The 26066-nt window shown below is 44.2% G+C and overlaps 1 protein-coding gene across 1 annotated transcript in view; it reads left to right on the forward strand.

The window, feature by feature from the left end:
- The first annotated feature begins 8799 nt into the window (after window positions 1–8799).
- The window catches only part of srl (sarcalumenin), a 68216-nt gene continuing 50949 nt past the window's right edge, over window positions 8800–26066 (forward strand). The window contains exon 1 of the mRNA XM_068056668.1: window positions 8800–8863. Coding sequence (XP_067912769.1) covers window positions 8806–8863 — 58 coding nt within the window. The 5' untranslated portion in view covers window positions 8800–8805. The remainder of the gene's footprint in view (window positions 8864–26066) is intronic.

A 26066-nucleotide genomic window follows, 5' to 3' on the forward strand; every position in this document is an offset into this window, starting at 1 on the left:
GCTTCCATTTTCAAAATATTTTTTGAGGACTCGTTTAAAATTGTGGAAATGGATTCACTTGAAAGACTGAAGAGATTCCATAGATGCTGGACATTGTTTTTTTTTAAAAGGTCACTGGAAGGACTTGAGTTTTGTTTAAAAACAAACTCTTACTGGATGTCACATGCATTAAACTAAGTAAACAGCAGGACCCTTGGTGACTTGGGGAGTTGTTTACAGGGAAATGCCATGTCAGGATTTATGGTGGTCAAGAGTTGGTTTTGTTTTGGATATTGTTTTGAGTCAGTTGGGGGTTAGCCTGCTAAGAGAGAAGCCACCAACTCATCTTTTTTCCACCTCTTTGAGAAACTCTGAGAATCCAGTGTGTGGACAGGAGAAATTGTTGCCGCATTTCTCCTGAAAAGCCTTCAAGACTAATCCTCGACATCGCCTAAAGAGAACTGCTCCAAAAAAGATCCCAGTGACAGCCGTTTACGATTATCTGGATGCCAGACTAAAAGAACATCGCATATCTTATCCGTTTTTCTTCAAGAATTAACAAGTATTTGGCCAAAGTATTTTTTTTTGTCTTTTTGTAAAGATATCTGTGCAGAGAAAACTATTTTTTCTTTAACCGGGGTGTATGTGTGTGTGTGCATGTGTTGGGCTAATTTAGAAGGGAACTTTCATTTTTCAATCTATGTGTTAATGCTTTGCATCTTTACTGAATAAGTCTTGTTTTATAATAAATTAATAATTTTGTTTATTAAAGAAACCTGGTTGGTGGATTTTATTCTGAAATAAAAATAGAGTATATAATTGGTCATATCGGTAACTAGGTAAAACACTTAAATATATGTTGTGACCCATGGAGAAGTGGAACTAGAGAAAGACAGTGCACTCCTCCAGCCTTGTAGAACAATAGTAAGCAGGTAGTAAGAGGTGGAGTGGGGCCTATTAGGGACAAAGAGGGTGATATATGCTTAGAGGTTCAGGGTAAAACTAGAATACTTGTTGAGTATTTTGTATTGGTGTTTACTAAGGAAGAGGATGCTGACAAAATAGTGGTAGATGTGAAGATGATAGAGGTAATGGATGAGGAGAAAATTGATAGTCAGGATGTACTGGAATGGCTGACTGCTTAGAGTGGATAAGTCACCTTGTCCAGATGATTTGCATCCTAGGTTGCTAAAGGAAGTGGGAGTGGAGATAGTGGAAAGGTTTGCCTTTCTTCCAATCTTCCCTAGATAGGGGGGAGGTGTCATAGGATTGGAGAGTGGCAAATGTGATACCCTTATTCAAGGGTGTAAGGACATTCCTCGTAACTATAGACCAGTTTAACGTCAGTGGTAGGACCAACCACTGCTTTTTTTGATATACATAAATGACTTGAATTTTGGAATACAGAGTAAAATTTCAAAATAGGCCGATGGTACCAAACTTGGAGCAGTGGCAAACAGTGAGGATGATACCAATTAACTGCAATAGGATATAGGCAGGCTAGCAGAATGAGTAGACAATTGACAGATGGAATTTAATACAGAGAAATGGCAAAAGAGATAGGGAGAGGAAATGTAGACTAAATGGTACAGTTATAAAGAGTGTACAGAGACAGGGTACCTGGTGGTTCATGTGCATAGATCTTTGGAGGTGGCAGGACATATTGACAGCATAGTTAGCAAAGCATATGGGACAAAAACAAGAAATGCTGGAATCACTCAGCAGGTCTGGCAGCATCTGTGGAAAGAGAAGCAGAGTTAACGTTTCGGGGTCAGTGACCCTTCTTCGGAACTGACAAATATTAGAAAAGTCACAGATTATAAGCAAGTGAGGTGGGGGTGGGGCAAGAGATAACAAAGGAGAAGGTGCAGATTGGACCAGGCCACATAGCTGACCAAAAGGTCACGGAGCAAAGGCAAACAATATGTTAATGGTGTGTTGAAAGACAAAGCATTAGTACAGATTAGGTGTAAATACACTGAATATTGAACAGCAGCAAGTGCAAACCTGAAAAAAACAGTGGGTAAGCAAACTGAACAAACTAAGATGAAATGAAATAAATGCAAAAAAAGATTGTAAAAAATGTAAAAAGGAATGTAAAAAAAAGGAAGAAAAAATAACTAAAAATGAAAGTAAAATGGGGGGCTGTCATGCTCTGAAATTATTGAACTCAATGTTCAGTCCGGCAGGCTGTAGTGTGCCTAATCGGTAGATGAGATGCTGTTCCTCGAGCTTGCGTTGATGTTCACTGGAACACTGCAGCAATCCCAGGACAGAGATGTGAGCATGAGAGCAGGGGGGAGTGTTGAAATGGCAAGCAACCGGAAGCTCAGGGTCCTGCTTGCGGACTGAGCGGAGATGTTCCGCAAAACGATCACCCAGTCTGCGCTTGGTCTCCCCAATGTAGAGGAGACCACACTGTGAGCAGCGAATACAGTATACTACATTGAAAGAAGTACAAGTAAATCGCTGCTTCACCTGAAAGGAGTGTTTGGGGCCTGGGATAGTGAGGAGAGAGGAGGTAAATCTTGGGCTTCATAAATAGAGGTATTGAGTACAAAAGCAGGGAGGTTATTGTTGGATTCCATCAGTTACAAAGAGAGACGACGTCCGACCGTAACTTTTAGAAACTTTATTGCAGTATATGGTTGTTACATTCCAAGGTTACAAAAGAACAAAAAGCAAAACAAAGGAACATGCAAAAGAACAAAACAAAAGAACATGTGCTCACTAGAACAAAGAACAGTACAGCACAGGAACAGGCCATTCGGCCCTCCAAGCCTGCGCCGATCTTGATGCCTGCCTAAACCAACACCTTCTGCACTTCCAGGGCCCATATCCCTCTATTCCCTTCCTATTCATATATTTGTCAAGATGTCTCTTAAACGTCGCTATCGTATCTGCTTCCACCACCTCCCCTGGCAGCAAGTTCCAGGCACTCACCACCCTCTGTGTAAAAACACTTGCCTCGCACATCCCCTCTAAACTTTGCCCCTCGCACCTTAAACCTATGTCCCCTAGTAACTGACTCTTCCACCCTGGGAAAAAGCTTCTGACTATCCACTCTGTCCATGCCGCTCATAACTTTGTAAACCTCTATCATGTCGCCCCTCCACCTCCGTCGTTCCAGTGAAAACAATCCGAGTTTTTCCAACCTCTCCTCATAGCTAATGCCCTCCAGACCAGGCAACAGCCTGGTAAACCTCCTCTGTACCCTCTCCAAAGCCTCCACGTCCTTCTGGTAGTGTGGGGACCAGAATTGCACGCAATATACTAAGTGTGGCCTAACTAAGGTTCTGTACAGCTGCAACATAACTTGCCAATTTTTATACTCTATGCCCCAACCGATGAAGGCAAGCATGCCGTATGCCTTCTTGACTACCTTATCCACCTGCGTTGCCACTTTCAGTGACCTGTGGACCTGTACGTCCAGATCTCTCTGCCTGTCAATACTCCTAAGGGTTCTGCCTTTCTTATAGTTATTCAACCAAAACTAATAACGCCACCCCTCCCACCCCACTTGTTTCTGAGTGGTTTGCAGATTTCTGTTATCAGTGCATGATTGGTTCACTCGTCCCAGCATTTCATTTTTGCATTTTATTTCAGTAGTTTCACATCCCCCCTCCTTGAACTGTTAGGCTGATTATTAAACAATAAGCTACTATTAAGCTATCTGCAGCTGTCCTGTTAGCTTCTGCTTGTTATTTTTTTATAAATTGGCTCCACAGCTCCACAGTTAGTTTGTTAGCTGATTAGCTAACTTTTGATCTGTCCCCACAGTTATGCTGAACTTTTATAAAGCTCTGGTTAGGCCACAGTTAGAGTATTGCGTCCAGTTCTGGTCACCACACTTTAGGAAGGATGTGAGGGTCCTTGAGCGGTTGCAGAGGAGATGTCCCTGAATTGTTCCAGGGATGAAGGATTTTAACTACAAAGTTAGGTTGGAGAAGCTGGGGTTATTCTCCTTGAAGCAAAGCAGATTGAGGGGAGATTTGACAGAGGTGTACAAGATTCTGACAATTTAGATAGGTTAGACAAAGAAAAACTGTTCCATTAGCTGATGGTACAAGGATTAGGGGACACAGATTTAAGGTTTTGGGCAAGAGATAAGGGGTGATGTGAGGAAGAACTCTTTTATGCAGCGAGTGGTAATGACCTGGAACTCGCTGCCTGTGAGGGTGGTGGAAGTGAGGATGATGAATGATTTCAAAAGGAAATTGGATGAGCACTTGAGGGAAATAAACTTACAGGGCTATGGGACTAGAGCTGGGGAATGGGACTGATTGGATTGCTCTACAATGGGCCGAGTGACCTCCTTCTGTGCCATTATGACTCCTTGACCTCATTCTCCAGAATCAGATCCAGCAATGCCTCCTTCCTCATTTGGTTAGAAACATAATGATATAGAAAATTCTCCTGAACACATTTCAAAAACTCTTCCCCCTCTCTGCCCTTTACACTATTACTATCTCAGTCTATATGAGGATAATTAAAGTCCCCCATTATAACTACTCTGTGAGGCCTTCCACAACCTGTGGGCACTGGAGGACTAGAATTCATTATCACCCCTGGGAGTGTTATTTTAATTTGATTATTTTTAATTTGACTTAAGCCTCCAAGTTTTTCTTTTATATTTAATTATTTTGTTACCATAAATTAGTGGTGCTCCTTTAATAGGGGCACTTAGTGCCTCCTTTTAAGTAATTATGGGTTTTCAAAAGAGGTATAATTACTCTGTAATTCTTGCATCTCTGCGTAATGCCCTTGCAAATTTGTTCTTATCTATCTTTCCCACTATGGGAAAGATAGTGCACAGTGGCGCAGTGGTTAGCACTGCAGCCTCACAGCTCCAGGGACCCGGGTTCGATTCTGGGTACTGCCTGTGTGGAGTTTGTAAGTTCTCCCTGTGTCTGCGTGGGTTTTCTCCGGGTGCTCTGGTTTCCTCCCACAAGCCAAAAGACTTGCAGGTTGATAGGTAAATTGGCCATTATAAATTGTCACTAGTATAGGTAGGTGGTAGGGAAATATAGGGACAGGTGGGGATGTTTGGTAGGAATATGGGATTAGTGTAGGATTAGTATAAATGGGTGGTTGATGGTCGGCACAGACTCGGTGGGCCGAAGGGCCTGTTTCAGTGCTGTATCTCTAATCTAATCTAATCTATTTAGTGGCCTATAGAATACACGCAGCAATGTAATGGTACTTCTTTTGTTTCTTAGCTCTAACCAAATAGATTCTGTCCTTGACCCCTCCAGGACATCCTCTCTCTCCAGCACTGTAATGTTCTCCTTAATTAATACTGCTACCCCTCCTCCTTTCTTTCCTTCCCTATCTTTCCTGAACACCTTGTATCCAAGAGTATTTAGTACCCAGTCCTGCCCTTTTTTAAGCCAGGTTTCCATTATCACAAGGACATCATAACCCCACGTGGCTATCTGCACCTGCAGCAAACCAACCTTATTTACCACACTCTACACATTTACATACATGCACAGTAAACCTAATTTAGACCTTATTCATTCCATCTTACTCTGAACACAATTAATAGCATACTGTTTCCTACTCTAGTGCTGTCTATCTCTCCTAACTCTCTGTGAACCTTGTTTTTCCTCTTTAATATTACCTCCTGGTTCCCATACCCCTGCCAAGTTAGTTTAAACCCTCCCCAATAGCACTAAAAAATAATCCCACAAGGACATTGGTCTTGGTTCTGTTTAGGTCTGCACAGGTCCTAAATCCCCCAAAACCAGTCCCAATGTCCCAGGAATCTAAACTCTCGCTCCTGCACCATTTCTACACCATTCATCTGCTCTATCTTCCTATTTCTATACTTGCTAGCGTGTGGTACTGAGTATTCCGGAGATTACTACCTTTGAGGTCCTGCTTGCTAGTTTCTTTCCTAACTCTCTAAACTCTGCCTGCAGGACCTCATCCCTCTTTCTACCTATGTTGTTGATACCAATATTAGGACCTCTGGATGTTCACCCTCCCCCTTTAGAGTGCTCTGCTGCCGATCAGTGACATCCTTGACCCGGGCACCAGGGAGGCAACATACTATCCTGGATTCATGTCTGTGGCAGCAGAAACGCCCATCTATTCCCCTAACTATCGAATTGCCTATCGCTATTGATTTCCTAATCTCCCTCCTGAGCCAGCCATAGTGCTGTGGACTTCACTCTGGCTGCACTCTCCAGAGGAACCATCACTCTCACCAGTATTCAGAACTGAATATTGGTTGGACAGTGAGATGCACTCAGGGGACCCCTGCACTATCTGCTTGATCTTCCTTGACTGCCTGGTGGTCACCTATTGCCAGTCTGCTGAAGTCACAGGCACCAATGGCGGAGTGATGGAAATCAGGGTTGCATAAGAGCCCACAATTGGAAGAAAGCAGAAATCTTGGAAGGTTGTACAGCTGGAGGAGGTCACAGAAATAGGGATGAGCATGGGCAATTGAACAGGCAAATTTTAAAATCGAGGTGTGGCTGGGTCAAGAGCCAATATGGCAAAGGGGTGAAGGAAAAGAAAAGCAAAGAAATCTGAAGAACAGAGAATATACATGGAATTAAAAATCTAGCCCTTTTGTCAGCCAACAGAATAAGCAATGCCTCTTTTTTGTGTTTTGTGGGGGCAGGGCAGGCAACAGGTCACATGGCTCCTCTCCTTGGCTTGTGGCAGCACGTGATTGGTTTGAAGGCACCAGAGAGGGCTCGATTTTAAAAATGGCAATCCTGTGTCATGGGTACGATGAATAATGGCATCCGCTGCTATTTCTGTGGTGTTAATCCCTTCTGGCACTTCTCTCTGCAAATACATCTGCCATTTCCAGCAGCAGCAGCAGGTGTCCCTGTTCGATGGAAATCCAGTCCCTTCCTTGCATGTCAGCAACAGCAGGGGAGGATTAATCCCCTGAGGCTGCACAGGGATGACTGGGCCATGGGTGCACCAGGAACCCAGGCACCCCCTGCCCCCACCTCCCACCTAGTTGGGAGGACATGCAGTCAGAGCCAGCAGCTTGGGCAGGAACGAGTTGTCAAAGGAAAAGGGAATTGAAGCTTACACTGTGACACGTGCATGCTTAGCAACACCGGGTCAAAGGTCATTAAGCTCCCATACTACCCAAATACTAATAACTGGAAAATTCACTGATACTCATTGAAAAAAAAAAGCAGCTTTTTCTTTGAAGTATCGTTGACTCCCCTCCTGTCCCCTGCAACCCTGACATGAGGGACTGTACGATTATGCACTGAGATGCTGCAAAATATAACAAGTTTTCTTGCCAATTTTCTCCCTTCCCAAGAGGATGACTCATGCCTGGTTTGGACATTCATTCTTTATCTTTCAGCCTCAACAGCGATTGTTGATGGGATCTTCCACTGAAAGTGGTATCACACACGGGCCCTATTCAATCCTCACCCAACAATGCACATTTCCCAATGGGTAACTGGGTGGCAATCCTGACTGATTTTCTTTTCCTGTCCCTACTGCGGGTGTTATGAATTCCAGCAACAACTGGCCCGGCTATGATTGGCTAACTCAGCACAGACCAGTAATCAAACCAAAGACAATCCTAATCTTTACTGTTCACAACTACACTAGACAACGGTGGCACAGTGGCGCAGTGGTTAGCACCGCAGCCTCACAGCTCCAGCGACCTGGGTTCAATTCTGGGTACTGCCTGTGTGGAGTTTGCAAGTTCTCCCTGTGTCTGCGTGGGTTTCCTCCGGGTGCTCCGGTTTCCTCCCACAGCCAAAAGACTTGCAGGTTGATAGGTAAATTGGCCATTATAAATTGCTCCTAGTATAGGTAGGTGGTAGGGAAATATAGGGACAGGTAGGGATATGGGGTTAGTGTAGGATTAGTATAAATGGGTGGTTGATGGTTGGCACAGACTCGGTGGGCCGAAGGGCCTGTTTCAGTGCTGTATCACTAAACTAAACAATATCTTTTCCTACTGGGCCATCACAGTGCTTTGATAGTTTCTCCACTTTTCCTCACTTCCGGGCATCTGCTATTCTATATATAAATCCCCCGAACCCATCAGTTAGATTCCAGCCTGTAACTCACTCTCGGGTAACCTTCATTCCATATATAAACCACCTGATAGAGACTGAGAAGAGATAGGGAGTTAAAGAAAGAGAAAGAAATAGAAACAGAACAAGACATATTCAGCGAGAAAAACAGAGACCAGATGCTGGAGAGAGGCTGGGAAAGAAAGCCAGAAGGAGAGAAAGAGAAGAGATGACAGTGACCCCAGTAGAGCAGACAGCAGTCAGACTTGGACCATGCCTATCTCAGAATCTATATTTCAGGTTAAAGCCTGCTGTACAGTGAAAGACAGAAGAGACAAATAAAGGCAGTTGAAAATCTAACAAAGTCGCAGATATTTAATTTTTCAATATATTAAAATATTTCATATGAGCAAAATTATGTGGAAATTGTGATCTTGCACAAATGTGTTGCTTGGGATGTTCTCTTGTCCACTGTTTTAAAGAAGGTGTTTAAAGTAACATGGCTGTTAAAATCTTAGATAGACCACGTTACACACTAAGATGGAAGTATCATATCTGAGTTCTGATAACTGAAGCTGTAGGATATAAAGGATAGTTTTATTATTAAACCTTCACAATCAAACATTCCAGCGCTCTCTTGTGCACAGTGCAAAGAACATAAAACAACAGCTGATGTTGGTCAATATCTCCTACTGAATGCAATTGTCACCATGGACTCCTGACCTTTGATTCCTCCTTTTAAGGTTACCCTCTAACCTCTGACCTTCTCCCCTATATATTACTGCTCGCTGGCAGGTTGCTTCTGACAATCAAAATGAAGGGACTGGTCTCATTCAGTATCTTCCTCTCTCTGCTGGTCTTTGTGACGGCAGGTAAGTCCCTCTTTTTAACTTGTTGGTAGGTTGACAGCATTACCCAAGCTTTTTTTATTTTGCATTGTGGCTCAATGTCATGGTATCTGTAAACTAGCAACTTTAAAGTTCACTTCAATGAAGAATCTGGATTCAGAGGCTAACCAGCAGAGTGAAGAGCAGCAACGGGAACTATTAGTCAGCAAGTAACTGGTTCTGTAAAAACACATTTTGAGTTGGGTAGGTGCTGAAATCTTTACAGTTCAGCTTGGTATTGCAGCCAGAGCTCAAAGGTTTGGGAATTAAAAGCTTTTTTTTGGGTCCCCCCACCCTGCTTAAGTAAATGGTGCCAGGCTGCAAAACCGTGACGGGAGAGTTTGTAAAAGCAGAAAATGAAAGATTGAGCAGGGTGACTGAACATACTGAGTGGAACTTAAAAAGGGCCCTTTTTATTTATACTATCCTGCAGTAAATATAAATTTTTTTGGGGGGGAATGAGTGGGAGGAGGCTGTTCGAGTTACCCTTGTGCGCCCTTGGGTTAATTTGATCTAGTAATTCTGCTGTGTCTCATGTCCGAGTATTCTGGGTTAGTGTAAAGGAACTAAGTATGGAAATGGCTTTGTAACTGGACACCAGCCCTGGCCGATCGCCTGACCCTGCCAGCAGCAGTTGTTGGCTCTGTATGCTGTCACACAGATTTATCCCATCTTCCTGACCATTTAAGGACATCTTTTATTTTTCAAAAGAACTGAAATGTTTTAAACAACAGAATCCAGTGTGTTCCCCTCGACCAGTTGAGACATAGCCATCTTCACCAGACCAGGTGACTATGGGACTCTCCCTTTAGGATTTCCAGCTTTTAGCCATTAACTCTTTTTCTTCTGTATGAAATGATCTTGGGAGTTGCTGGATTGTGTTGGTGTTAGAAGTCCCAAATCCCCAACACCTGCTTCATTCAATTGCCTGGTTTCACCAGATAACACCACAGACTAACTATCATACAACATGTCTGGCTTATAAGAAAGAAAAAAAGAACTTGCATTTCTATAGCGCCTTTCGTGGTCTCAGGATGTCCCAAAACTCTTTACAGCCATTGAAGTACTTTTGAAGTGTAGTCACCATTGTAATGTAGGAAACGCGGCAGCCAATTTGTGCACAGCAAGCTCCCATAAATAGCATTGTGATAAATGACCAGATAATCTGTTTTAGTAATGTTGGTTGAGGAATAAATATTAGCCAGGACAAAGGGGAAAAATCCCTTGCCCTTCTTTAAATAGGGATCTTTTATGTCCATCTGAGAGGGCAAACAGGGCCTCAGATTAACGTCTCACCTGAAAGACAGCACCTCCAACAGTGCAGTGCTCCCGAAGTACTGTCCCTTCGTCAGTGTAGCACTCCTTTAGTACTGCACTGGGACTGTCGGCCTGGATTATGTTCAAGTCTTTGAAGTAAGATTGGTGGCTTTGGAATTCTAAAGCTGCAGAGGACCAACAGACTGGGAGCCAAATGGCTAAGGTAGCAAACATTTTGAAATGAATTAACAAAACAAAATAAAAATCAGTACTTGTTATGAAAGTGTGCAATTACTGCCTTGTACTATGTGTTGAAGCCTAAGGCCTACTTAGTCCCTGGTGTGTACAGCGCACCAAGTTTCTTGCAGTTTTAAACAGGGGTATACAAGATCTCTGACAGTAGCTGTAGCTAGTTAATTAGGTAGCTAGCTTAAACTGGTTTCTGAGCTCCAGCAAAGATGACACATCATTGTTTTCAGAGTTTATAAATTCAGGGGACCCTCAGTGCTGCTTGTCTGTACTGAGTGCTTCTGGTGGGCACAGAGTGTGAAGAAGGGAGTTTGGTAAGTGGGGTACTTTGGTAAAGAGGAGAACTATAAATTAATTAAGAAAAAAAAAATTTAATTACATTAACACAATAAATATGGCAGGAAAGGTGATGTGTCGAGGCTGCAGTTTGTGGGAGCTCCTGGATGCCACAGCAATCCATGGCAACTACATTTATAGTGTCTGCAGCTTGAGGAGCTTCGGCTCAGAGTCATTGAGCTGGAGGCCGAGCTGCAGACACTGCAATCCATTGGGAAGATGGAAAGTTACCTGGACTTTTTGTTTCAGAAGGATGTCACACCCCTCAGGATAGGGTCATCTGTTATGGTCAGTGGTCAGGGACAGGAAAATGTGACTGAGTGAGGCAGGTAAGAGGACTGAAAAGGTGGGAGGGGAGGAGCCTCAGGCCTTGCAAATTGAGCAACAAGTTCGAGGTTCTTGCAGCTTGAATGGACAAGAGCGAGGGCTGTAGTGTGGACGAGCAGACTGACCATGGCACCATGGTATAGGAAGCCGTTTAAGCGGGGGGAGCAAAAAAGAATATAGTACTAGTAGTGAGGGGGATTGACACTATTCTCTGCAGCAAACAGCGAGAGTCCAGAAGGTTGTGTTGCCTGCCTGGTGCCATAGTTCGGGACATCTGCTCAGGATTGGAGAGGAACTTACAGGGGGAAGGGGAGGATCCAGTCGTCGTGGTCCATGTAGGTACCAACGACCTAGGCAGGACAAGGAAAGAAGTTCTGCATAGTTAGTATGAGGAGCTAGGCACCAAATTAAGAAGCAGAGCCTCAAAGGTAATAATCTCTGGATTATCACCTGAGCCACGTGCAATCTGGAGTAAGACAAATAATATTAGAGAAATTAATGCGTGGCTCAAAGACTGGTGTGGTAGAAGTGGGTTTCAGTTCGTGGGGCACTGGCACCAGTACTAGGGAAAGTGGGGGCTGTACCATTGAGATGGTCTACACCTGAACCGTGCTGGGACCAGTGTTCTAACGAGCTGCATAATAGGGAAGTAGAGAGGATTAAACTAAATAGTGGGGTCAAGGGATCAAATTTGGGAAGATGTGGTAAATCAAAGAGTAGAGACAAGGCCAGAGAGACAGGTATTAATATGGGAAAAGATAAACAGATCATGACAGGAAGGGACAGTGATTATAAATCCAAGAGTAAATCAGCAGACAAGGATAGAGGTTACAAAAATAATAAAAAGACAAAACTAAAGGCTTTGTATCTGAATGCATGGAGCCTTCAAAACAAAACAGATGAACTGTAGCGCAATTAGAAATAAATAAGTACGATCTGATAGCCATTACAGAGACATGGCTGCAGGATGACATAGATTGGGACCTGAATATCCAAGGGTACATGACATTTAGCAAGGCCAAGAAGCTAGGAAAATGTGGAGGGGTGGCTCTGTTAATTACAGATGGTATTAGCACAATAGTGAGGGATGACCTAAGGAAACTAGGATGTAGAAGCAGTTTGGGTAGAGATGAGAAATGATAAAGGCAAGAAGTCACTTGTGGGAGTGGTATACAGGCCTCCTAACAGTAACCATATGGTAGGACGGGATATAAAGGAGGAAATAACGGATGCTTGTCAGAAAGGTACCACGATAATCATGGGGGATTTTAATCTATGTATAGACTGGAAAAATCAGAGGAGCAAAGTTAGCCTAGATGAGGAGTTCATAGAAGGTTTATGGGATCATTTCTTAGAGCCAAGCAGAGAGCAGGCTATACTAGACCTGGTATTGTGCAACGAGATAGGAGTAATTAATGATCTCATTGTGAAGGCGCCCCTAGGCAGCAGTGATCTTAATATGATTGAATATACATTCAGTTTGAGGGAGTGGAGTGGGTCCAAGCCTAATGTTTTAAACTTAAATAAGGGCAATTATGAGGGCATGAAAGCAGAGCTAGCAAAAGCAAACTGGCAAAGTAGATTAAGGATAGATCAATAGACATGCAGTGGCAGACATTTAAGGAAATATTTCAGAATACACAGAATAGATAAATTCCAACGAGAAAGAAAAATTCCAAGGGGAGGACCCACTATCCGTAGTTACCTAAACAAGTTAAAGATAGTATCAAACTTAAAGAAAAAGCATATAATTGCGCAAAGATGGGTGGAAGGTCTGAAAATTGGACAGAATATAAAAAGCAGCAAAGAATGACTAAAAGATTAATAAGGAGGGAAAAATTAGAGTACGAGAAAAAACTGGCTAGAAATATAAAAACAAATAGTAAGAGTTTCTATAGATATTTAAAACAGAAAAGAGTTAACAATGTGAGTGCAGGTCCTATAGAAAGTGAGCCTGGGGAATTAATAAGGGAAAATAAGGAGATGGCAGATGAATTGAACAGGTATTTTGCATCTGTCTTCACCATAGAGCGTACAAGTAACATCCCTGAAATAGCTGTAAATCAGGAAATGGAAGGGAGGGAGGAACTCAAGAAAATTACAATCACCAGGGAAGTGGATTGTTGGAGCTGCGGGCTGACAGGTCCCTGGGTCCTGATGGACTTCATCTTGTGGTCTTAAAGGAAGTGGCTAGTGAGATAGTTGATGCGTCAGTTTTAATTTTCCAAAATTCCTTAGATTCGAGGAAGGTTACATTAGATTGGAAAATAGCGCATATAACTCCTTTATTCAAAAAGGGAGACAGAAAGCAGGAAACTAAAGGCCAGTTAGCTTAACATCTGTCATAGGGAAAATGTTATAAGCTATTATTAAAGACATCATAGCAGGGCACTTAGAAAAATTCAAGGTAATGAGGCAGAGTCAACATGGTTTTGTGAAAGGGAAATCATGTTTAACCAATTTATTGGAGTTCTTTGAAGAAGAACATGTGCTGTGGATAAAGGGGAACCGGTGGATATATTGTACTTAGATTTCCAGAAGGCATTTGATAAGGTGCCACATCAAAGGTTATTGCGGAAAATAAAAGCTCTTGGTGTAGGGGGTAACATATTGGCCTAGATAGAAGATTGGCTAGCTAACAAGAAGCAGAGAGTAGGCATAAATAGGTCATTTTCTGGTTGGCAAGATGTAACGAGTGGTGTGCCACAGGGATCTGTGCTGGGGCCTCAACTTTTTACAATTTATATAAATGACTTGGATGAAGGGACCAAAGGTATGGTTGCTAAGTTTGCTGATGACACAAAGATAGGTAGGAAAGTAAGTTGTGAAGAGGACATAAGAAGGCTACAAAGGGATATAGATTGGTTAAGTGAGTGGGAAAAGATCTGGCAAATGGAGAATAATGTGGGAAAATGTGAAATTGTCCATTTTGGCAGGAAGAATAACAAAGAAATATATTATCTAAATGGTGAGAGATTGCAGAGCTCTGAGATGCAGATGGATCTGGGTGTCCTCGTGCATGAATCACAAAAGGTTAGTATGCAGGTACAGCAAGTAATTAGGAAAGCTAATAGAATATTATCGTTTATTGCGAGGGGAATTGAATACAAAAGTAGGGAGGTTATGCTTCAGCTACACAGGGCATTGGTGAGACCACATTTGGAGTACTGTGTACAATAATCATCTCCTTATTTAAGGAAGGATGTAAATGCATTGGAAGCAGTTCAGAGAAGGTTTACTAGACTAATACCTGAATGGGCGGGTTGTCTTATGAGGAAAGGTTGGACAGTCTAGGCTTGTATCTGCTGGAGTTTAGAAGAGTAAGAGGCGACTTGATTGAAACATATAAGATGCTGAGGGTTCTTGACAGGGTGGATGTGGAAAGGATGTTTCCTCTTGTGGGAGAATCTATATCGAGGGGTCACTGTTTAAAAATAAGGGGTCGCCCATTTAAGACAGAGATGAGGAGAAATTTTTTCTCTCAGAGGATCGTGAGTCTTTGGAATTCTCTTCCTCAAAAGGCGGTGGAAGCAGAGTCTTTGAATATTTTTAAGGCAAAGGTAGATAGATTCTTGATAAGCAAGGGGGTGAAAGGTTATTGGAGGTAGGCGGGAATGTGGAGTTGAGATTACAATCAGATCAGCATGATCTTGCTGAATGGCGAAGCAGGCTTGAGGGGCCAAGTCCTGCTCCTAATTCGTATGTTCGTATGACTCTATTGGAGGTTCCAAGTGCTGTTGATGCCTTCATGCCTTATGTACAAGACTCATTAATGGGGGAAAACCCTGTAATTCACCTGGAGCTGCCCATTTAAAACAGACGTTTCAATAAGAGCCTACAAACAAAATGGCAGGTCTGCATTGTTGGATGGACCCCTCTGTCAATTAGCACTTCATTGCTGAACATCCTGCCCTTTGGCCTCAACCTCACATCTGTGAAATGGGCCTTTTTTTTCTGCAAGCCATTTTTAAAATAACAAAGCATGCCACAGTTATTGAGGTTGTCAGCAGCTCTTTAAGAACTGCTGGTGCTGGTAGTTTATTTAAAAGAGCTGGCCTTGCATCATGAGTGAGGACGGCTTGGAGAAACGAGGGCACGGCCAACCTCCAACATACAACCTGGCTGGACACCATTATCAGCCCCTTCCAAGTTGGCCATTTTGTAATCAAATCAATATTATCATAGGCAGAACTTACCATATACCTTCTCCCTGCCTGTGGAGCTCTCACCCCAGAAGGTGTCATTATCTGGAATTGTAAGGGCAATTTCATAATCCCTTTCTCTCAATGAGGAGCCATGCATGGGTCGAAGAATCAGGTTCAATGTTGTGGCTCTTTCCCTCATGAACATGGCTTCCTGATGGGAATGTGAAATATTGTGTATTAACCTGGTGGGGGGTGGTGGGGTGGGGTGGGGGGGAAGCTGTGACCTCCAGTCAGTAACCTTTGGGGTCAAAGTCATGAGTCATCTGTCCTTGTGATAGCCAGGGTGGACTTTTGTTATGAATGGGTTGGGTGCCTCACAGCCACTGAAAAAGGCTTGAGGGACTGAATGGCCTACTCTTGTTCCTATGTTCCATTGAACTGTACCAGGCAACAATCCGCACCCAGTGGGGAGGCGGAGAATCAAAATAGAGTCAAGTTCAAATCACAAAAAGGCCAATACAGGATCATAGAATCCTACAGCACAGAAAGAGGCCATTCAGCCAATTGGAAAGAGTTATCCACTTGATCTTTTCCCTTTTGAATTTATTTTTCAAATAATTATTTACATCCCTATTAAAAGTTATCACAGATTTTGCTTCTCACTGTTTCTGGTCGGGCTTCCATGATGTAACACGCTATGTAAAGAAAACTTTCCAAATCTCTCCATTTGCCCTTTTGAGGATGCCTTTCTGGTTATTGAGTCGTTGACCAATGGAAGTAGTTATTCCTGATTTACTTTATCAAATTGCTTTCGTAATATTAAGCAGTTCTCTCAGGTCCCCTTTTGTCCTTCTCTGTTCCAATGAAAAAAGCTCAGTTTCTCTGGTCTCTCCTCATAATTAAAGCCTTTTATCCGTGGTATAATGTTCGTGAATCTCTTCTGCATCCTCTCCCTGGACTTGACATTCTTCCAAAAGTAAGGCTTCTAAAACTGAATACAATTTATAACCATGGCTTAATCAATGATTTGTACAGCCTTAGCAAAGCCTCTTTGAGTTGCTGCTCCATTTCCCTAATTATAAAATCAAGAATCCAATAGGATATTCTTTAAACCATTTCATCAACTTGTCCTCCCATTTTTAAAAAATCGGTGTGCCTCCGAGAAAACACATACGTCTTCACATTGAAGATACTGTTCATCGTGTTGTGTGGCATGACCACCGTGCTAAATGGGATAGATTTTGAACAAATCTAGCAACTCAAAACTGGGCATCCATGAAGCGCTGTGGGCCATCAGCAGCAGCAGAATTGTATTCAACCACAATCTCTAACCTCATGGACCAGCATATCCCCCACTCTACCATTACCATCAAGCCTGGGGACCAACCCTGGTTCAATGAAGAGTGCGGGAGGGCATTCCAGGAGCAGCACCAGACATACCTCAAAATGAGGTGTCAGCCTGGTGTAGCTACAACACAGGACTACTTGCATGCCAAACAGCAGAAGCAGCATGCAATTGACAGAGCTAAGCGATCCCACGATCGGATCAGATCTAAGCTCTGCAGTCCTGCCAGGTCCAGTTGTGAATGGTGATGGACAATTAAACAACTAACTGGAGGAGGTGGCTCCACAAATATCCCCATCCTCAATGATGGGAGAACCCAGCACATCAGTGTTAAACACAAGGCTGAAGCATTTGCATCCATCTTCAGCCAGAAGTGCTGAGTGGATGATCCATCTCGGCCTCCTCCTGAGGTCCCCAGCATCACAGATGCCAGTCTTCAGCCAATCCAATTCACTCCATGTGATATTAAGAAACGACTGAAGGCACTGGATACTGCAAAGGCTATGGGCCCTAACAACATTCTGGCAATAGTACTGAAGACCTGTGCTCCAGAACATGCTGCGCCCCTAGCCAAGCTGTTCCAGTACAGCTACAACACTGGTATCTCTCCGGCGATGTGGAAAATTGCCCAGGTATGACCTGTCCACAAAAAGCAAGATGAATCCAACCCGGCCAATTACCGTCCTGTCAGTCTACTCTTGATCATCAGCAAAGTGATGGAAGGGGTTGTCAACAGTGCTATCAAGTGGCACTTGCTCAGCAATAACCTGCTCACTGATGCTCTGTTTGGTTTCCGCCATGGCCACTCAGCTCCTGACCTCATTAGAGCCTTGGTCCAAAACATGGACCAAAGAGCTGAACTCTAGAGGTGAGGTGAGAGTGACCGATCTCGACATCAAGGCAGCATTTGACCAAGTATGGCATCAAGGAGCCCTTGCAAAAATGGAGTCAACGGGAATCAGTGGAAAAACTCTCCGCTAACTGGAGTCATACCTAGAAGAAATGAAGGTAGTTGTGGTTGTTCGAGGCCAATCATCTCAGTCCCAGGACATCACTGTAGGAGTTCCTCAGGGTAATGTCCTATGCCCAACCATCTTCAGCTGCTTCATCAATGACCTTCCCTCCATCATAAGGTCAGAAGTGGGGATGTTCGGTGATGATTGCACAATGTTCAGCACCATTTGCGTCTCTTCAGATACTGAAGCAGTCCGTGTCCAGATGCAGCAAGACATGGACAACATCTAGGCTTGGGTTGATAAGTGGCAAGTAACATTCACGCCATACAAGTGCGTACAGACAGAAATTTCGGAACCTCTGGAGATTGTCTGGACAGACTTATATAGAATTTGAGAGGATAAAGCAAATTAATTTTGATCGTTGGATACAGGGACTAAAGATGGAAGCCACGTACGAGAACCTTAGGGAACTAACTGGTCTCTTCATAAGACTTGCAACGACCATCGCAAACGAGAGAATCTAACCATCTTCCTTTGATGTTTAATGCATTACCATCGCTGAAACCCCCACTATCAACATCCTGGGGGTTACCATTGACCAGAAACGAACTGGACCAGCCACATAAATACTGTAAATACAAGAGCAGGTCAGAGGCTAGGAATCCTGCGGTGAGTAACTCACCTCCTGTCTCCCCAATGCCTGTCCACCATCTACAAGGCACAAATCAGGAGTGTGATGGAATACTCTCCTCTTGCCTGAATGGGTGCAGCTCTAACAACACTCAAGAAGCTGAGATCCATCCAGGACAAAGCAGTGCGCTTGATTGACAACCCATCCACCACCTTCAACATCCACTCCCTTCACCACCGACACACAGTGGCAGATGTGTGTACCACCTACAAGATGCACTGCAGCAACTCACCGAGGCTCCTTCGACAGCACCTTCCAAACCCACGACCTCTACCAGCTAGAAGGACAAGGGCATGGGAACAGCACCACCTGCAAGTTCCCCTCCAAGCCACACACCATCCTGACTTGGAACTATATCGCCGTTCCTTCACTGTCACTGGGTCATAATCCTGGAACTCCCTTCCTAACAGCCCTGTTGGTGTAACTACACCCCAAGGACTGCAGTGGTTCAAGAAGGCAGCTCACCACCACCTTCTCAAGGGCAATTAGGGATGGGCAATAAATGCTGGCGTAGGCAGCAACGCCCACATCCCACGAACGAATAAAAAAAAATTACAACTATATTTGTTTTCAAGCAATTATGGTGCAGCACTTTAAATAGAGAGGACTCCCGTTTTAACTGATAGAACTACTCTTTAAGGGTGAACACACTGTATTCAAAACTTCACTTAAATTTCATGAACCAGACTTTTATTTCCCCTACATTTAAAGATGTATGGTTTTTCTGTAATCCTCTGCTGTTGTTACATGGATGTGAGTCAGCTGGTTTCATGTTCAAATATGGGCTGCATATCACTCTTGAACCAGCAGCCTCTACTGCTCCAGTGTGACATCTGTTTTGTCCATTTGGCACACTCACCATTCTTAGGCCTCTCTGAATGAGATTCGTGCTGAATCAAGGATAGTTGTTCTCCAAGGCCTATACCCACTTAGAATTGGGCCGAGAATGCCAAACCCATTTCACATACAATCATTTAAAGCCACAAAACAGAGGATACTTTCATCCTGTTGGTCTCGGATGGATTTGAGCCCTGGTGAGAAAATTGAAAAACCAGTGATAAGTGTCTGTATTACTCAGCCCCCTCCCACACTTCTTCTTATAATCCATCTAAAGGTGCCACATCCACCAACCTGAACCAGAGACTGAGCTGATGATTTTTTGTCACCTCAAGCTTGACCTTTACCATTGGTAAATGGGAGGGACCGTGATGGAATATATCTTTATTATACAGTATGGAAGGGAATCTTTGACATGTACCTAACCCTAGACCGCAGTGGAGATTTAAGAAACCAATTAATAGAAAGTACAGCATCCAAATTTAATAATAATTATACTGATGTACAGCGTATTGTCACATCAAAACATCTTATAATGCTTCACACAGAGAAATATTTCTAAAGTTCAATGATTGTTGATGAAAAGAGAAAAAAAAGATGAAATAATTCTTCTTTCAGAGGGTCATTAATCTAATAAGAGGCCACAAAAACAAGTAAAATAAATCCATTTAACAAGGAGGAGATAAAATTGACTGAAGACAGCAAAAAAGCTCTGAGACTAGATCCTGCAGTCAGATTCACTTTTAAATGTTCCTTGGTTTATATATATTTTACCTTTAGTTTTGGAGCTGTAACGTGCCTGGTTCAGAGACAGTCCAATCTTTACTGCGCTTTCTGGAGATTTCTGAAAATTAAATTGACTTAAAACTGGAGTTCCCTTTCTCCCACTTAGATCATTGTCTTGCTGATATGCAGCCAGCAGGGGGAGCTCTGGGTTTAGTTTGCACAAACATTCAAATGTCCAGACTGCAACTGGGATTAGGCAAGCACCTTTCTATTGCTTGGGTTTTCCTTGTTATCCAAATGTGCCTAATGTGAGTAAGACTGCCCATCACTAGTTTCCCTTGAGAGGGTGGTGATGGGCCTCCTCCTTGAATCACTGCAGTCCGTGTGATGATGGTACTTCTACAGTGCGGTTAGATCGGGAGTTCCAGAATATTGAACCATGATGATGAAGGAATGACAATATATTTCCAAGTCAGGATAGTATATGACTTGGAGGCAATCGTGTCCCCATGACATTTCTGCTGTTATGCTTCTCAGTGGTAGAGGTCGCAGAGGAGGGAGGTGCTGTTAAAGTAACATAGGAAATAGGAGCAGGAGTAGGCCATTTGGCCCCTTGAGCCTGCTCCCCATTCAGTAAAATCATGGCTGATCTGATTGTGGCTTTAACTCCACTTTCCTGTCTGCCCCCTATACCCTGGACTCCCTTGTAGATCAAAAATCTGTTTAACTCAGCCTTGACTATATTCAATGACCCAGCCTCCACTGCTCTCTGGGGAGGAGAATTCCAAAGATTAACGACCCTCTGAGAGAAGAAATTGCTCCTTATCTCCATCTTCAAAGGGAGATCCTTATTTTGAAACTATGCCCCCAGTTCTAGCTACCCCCACAAGGGGAAACATCCTCTCAGCATTTGGCCTGCCAAGCCCCCTCGGAATCATATGTTTCAATAAGATCACCTCTCATTCTTCTAAACTCCAATGAGTATAGGCCCTTCCTGCTCAACTTTTTCTCATAAGACACCCCTTCATTCCAGGAATCAGCTGCTGCAATGCATTCTGTAGATCCCATATTTGGCAGCCACAGTGTGCCGGTGATGGAGCGGATGGATATTGAGTCCAGGAGCAGGGGGAAACCATCAAGTGACCTGCTCCGTCCTGGACAATATTGAGCTTCTTGAGTGTTCTTGCAGCTGCCCCCATTCAGGCACATATTCTATCAAGTTCTTGCCTTGTAGATATTGGACAGATGAGTGATCAAGAGATGGGCCATTTATTTTGTTGACTTTTTTTGCTCACCAAGGGTGAAATGTTTGCACTGTGAATGGAATGCTAGGGCATTACAATAAAAACTGGTCAAGTATGACCACAGATGGCACTTCTGTTGCTCCTTGTTTGCTTCTAATTCCAACTACACCTTGGCAATATGCCATCTAGGGACACCACTGAGACCAGTGTTGAAAACTGGAACCTAGTCCATACTGCAATGATTAACACATTCCAGCATCCCCAGATAATTACTCCACATCACATGGAACATAATCGTGCTTATGTCACTGCAGGATCAAAGGCTACCTCCTTTTTATGTCATATTGCAATCTTATGTTACAATCCGACAATAATCTGACACGATCACTTGATGCCAAGTTGTACAGGCACTACTGATTTCTAGTGAACCCGACTATTTACAGCTCAGACCCTCGAGCTATAAATGGTTTATTAAAGTTCTTGCCTATTTTTGCTAATGCTGTGTAGAAATCATTCCAAGACATCTTAGTGTGCAGATCTGTACATGCGTGTCTGTCTGTGTGGAGATCAGGACAGAATCAGGTTCAGCTGTGATGACTCCAACGTTGAATTCCTGTGAAGATTTTCTGTGTTATTTCACTCATAAAGAGTGACCTCTTGGGCAAGTACTGGAACCGCATGGAACTGGAGGGGCAAGAGAGTAGAAGGGGGTGTGAGTGAAGGGGCGAGACAGACTGGAGGGGTGAAGAACCAGAGGAGTCAGAAAGAGCATAGGGGTAGAGAGCAGAGATGAGGGACTGGAACTGAAAGGGCGAGGGACTAGAGGGACAAGCGACCTGAGGGATGAGTTCTTGGACAGTTGAGGTGTGTGAAGAACAAGGCACTTGGATAAAATGCGAGATGAGTCAAGTACCGCAGAGATGAGGTACTCGAGGGGGTGAGATACGGAAGGGTGAGTTACATGAGTGATGAGATAGCCCTGGGGCAAGGTACTGAATGGGGGACCAGATCCCAGAGACGAGTCAACATTTTGAGGAGAAGGAACCAGAAGGAAACAGAGTAATAAAATGTAGAAGGAAGTTGGTTATTTGTAAATGAAATGATATAATTTATGAAAAATGTCCAACTGTCGACTATGTGTGACTTAAGTCTAACAATCTCAGGATATCTTGCTCATGCGCCTTAATCGTTCAGGAACTGGAGCTAAATGCAACTGTGAAGCAGCTGGTGTGAATCTCTATTTATAGTTAATTACATTCCTCAGAATTTTGAGTAACAGGTGGATGTGGTTGATCAGCTGTGTCCATTATTGGAGCAATTTATTTTAAACACAGAGTTACATAAAAAGCACAGCATAGAAACAGTCCATTTAGCCATTACTGGTCCATGCCAGTGTTTATGCTCCACATGAGCCTCCTTCCATCCTACTTCATCTAACCTGGTCAACATATCCTTCTATTCCTTTCTCCCTCATGTGCTTATCTAGCTTCCCCGGGAATTCTAATAGCCTCAACAATGCCAGGTGGTAGCGAATTCCATGTTCTCACCACTCTCTGAATAAAGAAGTTTCTCCTGAATTCCTTAATGGAACTATTTTTGTTCCATAAGTATACTTTATTCATAAAAAATACATGACAAAACAGTTCCAAATTGACATTCCAGAAAGTGCAAAAGAACTCCGTTTCCTTTGATGCAGAAAGTGAGTTTCCTTGCAATTCCAGTTTACATGCAATATTTTGGTGCATACAGCCCGAAGGATTTTACACAGGTTCCAGCCCCTCGGTATACTATGGTGGGAGGACCTTACACAGTGGTCTTTCCCCATTGAGCCTTTGTGGCAGCTGCCCCAAGCTTTAGTGCATCCCTCAGCACGTAGTCCTGGACCTTGGAATGTGCCAGTCTGCAACACTCGGTCGTGGACAACTCTTTTGGAACACCAGTAAGTTTTGGGCCAACCAAAGAGCGTCTTTCACCGAGTTGATGGTCCTCCAGCAGCAGATGATGTTTATCTCGGTATGCGTTCCTGGGAACAGCCCATAGAGCACAGAGTTCTGTGCTCATTGAACATAGGAGCAGGTGTAGGCCATTCGGCCCTTCAAACCTACTCCGCCATTCATTATGATCATGGCTGATCATCCAACTCAGTAACCTGTTCCCTCTTTCGCCCCATACCCTTTTATAGAATCATAGAATGTGCTACAGAGCTGCTCGGGATGAATCTCGACAGAAACCATTGCATCTCTTTCCACACTTGCTTTGCAAAGGCACATTCCAGAAGCAGGTGGACAATGGTCTCTTCCCCACCACAACCACCTCTAGGGCAGCGTGCGGAGGCAGTGAAACTCCGGGCATACAGGAAGGATCTGACTGGAAGGTCCTTCTCACTAACAGCCAAGCTACGTCTTGGTGCTTGTTTGAAAGTTCTGGTGATAGGGCATTCTGCCAAATGACTTTGACAGTCTGCTCGGGCAACCATCTGACAGGATTCACCATCTCTTTTGCTGTAGGGCCTTGAGGACATTCCGTGCAGATCATTTGCCTGATGGATTTGTGGTCAAAGGTGTTTTTCCATGAAGGATAGGTGGTACGGCATGGTCCAACAGAATGGAGCGTTCTGCGGCAATGTGGCCAGACTCATCCTTTGCAATACCGGCGATAGATAGAATCTCAGCATGCAGTGACACTTGGTGTTTGCTTACTGGGGTTCTACACACAGCTTGATGCAGCCGCACACAAAGGTGGCCATCAGGATGATGGTTTTTTCCCCCTTAATCGAGAGGTTTGAACATCATGTCCTTACGGACACGGTCCATTTTCGATCTCCAGATAAAGAGGAAGATGGTTTGGGTGACCGCCATGGCTCAGGAGTGGGGTAAGGGCCAGACCTGCACCATGTACGGTAACAACGTGAGCGCCTCGCACCTGATGACCAGGTTCTTACTCGCAATGGAGAACGCTGCTCCCACAGGCTCAGTTTATGATTTGCCATGGCTTTACGCTCCTTCCAGTTTTTGGTGCATGCCCCGGCCCCTCTGAACCATATCCCCAGCACCTTCAGGTAGTCTGACCTGATGGTGAAGGGAACAAAGGATCGGTCGGCCCAGTTCCCAAAGAGCATGGCCTCGCTCTTGTCGCGATTTACTTTGGCTCCCCAGGCCAGTTCGAGTAACTCACCTCCTGACTCCCCAAAGCCTGTCCACCATCTACAAGGCACAAGTCAGGAGTGTGATGGAATACTCTCCACTTTCCTGGATGGGTGCAGCTCCAACAACACTCAAGAAGCTCGACAACATCCAGAACAAAGCAGCCCGCTTGATTGGCACACCATCCACAAACATTCACTCCCTCCACCACCGACGCACAGTGGCAGCAGTGTGTACCATCTACAAGATGCACTGCAGCAACGCACCATGGCTCCTTAGACAGCACCTTCCAAACCCGCAACCTCTACCACCTTGAAGGACAAGAGCAGCAGATGCATGGGAACACCACCACCTGCAAGTTCCTGTCCAAGTCACACACCGTCTTGACTTGGAACTATATCACCGTTCCTTCACTGTTGCTTGGTCAAAATCCTGGAACTCCCTTCCTAACAACACTGTGGGTGTACCTACCTCACATGGACTGCAGCGGTTCAAGAAGGCAGCTCACCACCACCTTCTCAAGGGCAATTAGGGATGGGTAATAAATGCTGGCATAGTGATGCCCACATCCCATGAATGAATTAAAAAAAAGAACTGGTCGCAGATGCTCATTAGTCTGAGAACTGACTGCGGATCCGAGCAGAAGACGGCGACGTCGTCCATGTACAGGGAGGCTTTGACCTGAGTGCCTCCGCTGCCTGGGATTGTCACCTCTCTTATGCCCGCATCCTTCCTAATGGACTCAGCAAAAGGTTCGATACAGCAAACAAACAAATCAGGGGAGAGAGGACAGCCCTGTGTGACTCCAGATTTGATTGCAAAACTTTCTGATTCCCACCCATTGATTGAGACTACGCTACTGATGTTTGTGTAGAGCAGTTGGATCCAATTGCGGATTCTCTCCCCGAACCCCATTTTGGAGAGTGCATCGATCATGTAGGTGTGCGATATTCTGTCAAAGGTCTTCTCCTGGTCCAAGCTAATAAGGCAGGTGTCCACCCCCCTGTCCTGCACATAGGCGATCATATCCCTGAGCAGCGCGAGGCTCTCGGAGATCTTGCTGCCAGGTACAGTACAGGTTTGGTCAGGGTGAATCAACAACTCCAGAGCAGACTTGACCTGATTGGCGATGACCTTGGACAGAATTTTGTGGTGTACGTTGAGCAGTGAGATGGGCTGTCAATTTCTGATTTCTGCCCTCTCCCCCTTCCGCTTGTAGATGAGGGTGATGATGACTTTCCTCATTGATTCTGACATGCTGCCGGCCAGAAGCATACTCTTGTACACTTCCAGCAGGTCTGGACCGATCCAGTCCCACAGAGCCGAATACAACTCAACCGGTAAGCCGTCGCTTCCTGGAGTTTTACTCGTCTTGAAGGACGTGATGGCCTTTGTCAGCTCATCCAGAGTTAGCGGTTTGTCCAGACTCTCCCGCGTTCTGTCATCTAAGACCTCCGTGACAGAGGACAGGAAGGACTGGGAGGCCGTGCTGTCCATAGGCTTCATGTTGTACAGCCCAGCATAAAAGGATTTGCTAATCCTTAGTATGTCATACTGCGATGACGTTACTGAGCCGTCCTCTTCCTTCAGGCTGCTGATCACAGAGCTCACTCTGTGTACCTTTTGGAAGAAGAAATGCGAGTATGTCTCATCCTGCTCTGTACTGGAAGTTGATTTTGGAGGCCTCTGCGGCAAAGAGTGAGGCCTGCTGGTTCTTCACCTCTTGGAGATCCTCCTTGACGTCAACCCCCATCGACTGCAGCAGGAGCAGATTCCGCATTCTTTTCTGGAGTCCGATCTTATATTTATGACCTTTAATTTTGGACCCCTTCCCACAAATGGAAACATCTTCTTTATGTACACCCTATCAAACCCCTTCAGGATTTTAAAGACCTCAATCAGATCACCCCTCAGCCTTCTCTTTGCTACAGA

The sequence above is a fragment of the Heterodontus francisci genome, chromosome 24 (assembly GCF_036365525.1).
Source record: "Heterodontus francisci isolate sHetFra1 chromosome 24, sHetFra1.hap1, whole genome shotgun sequence".
Taxonomy (NCBI): Eukaryota; Metazoa; Chordata; class Chondrichthyes; order Heterodontiformes; family Heterodontidae; genus Heterodontus; species Heterodontus francisci.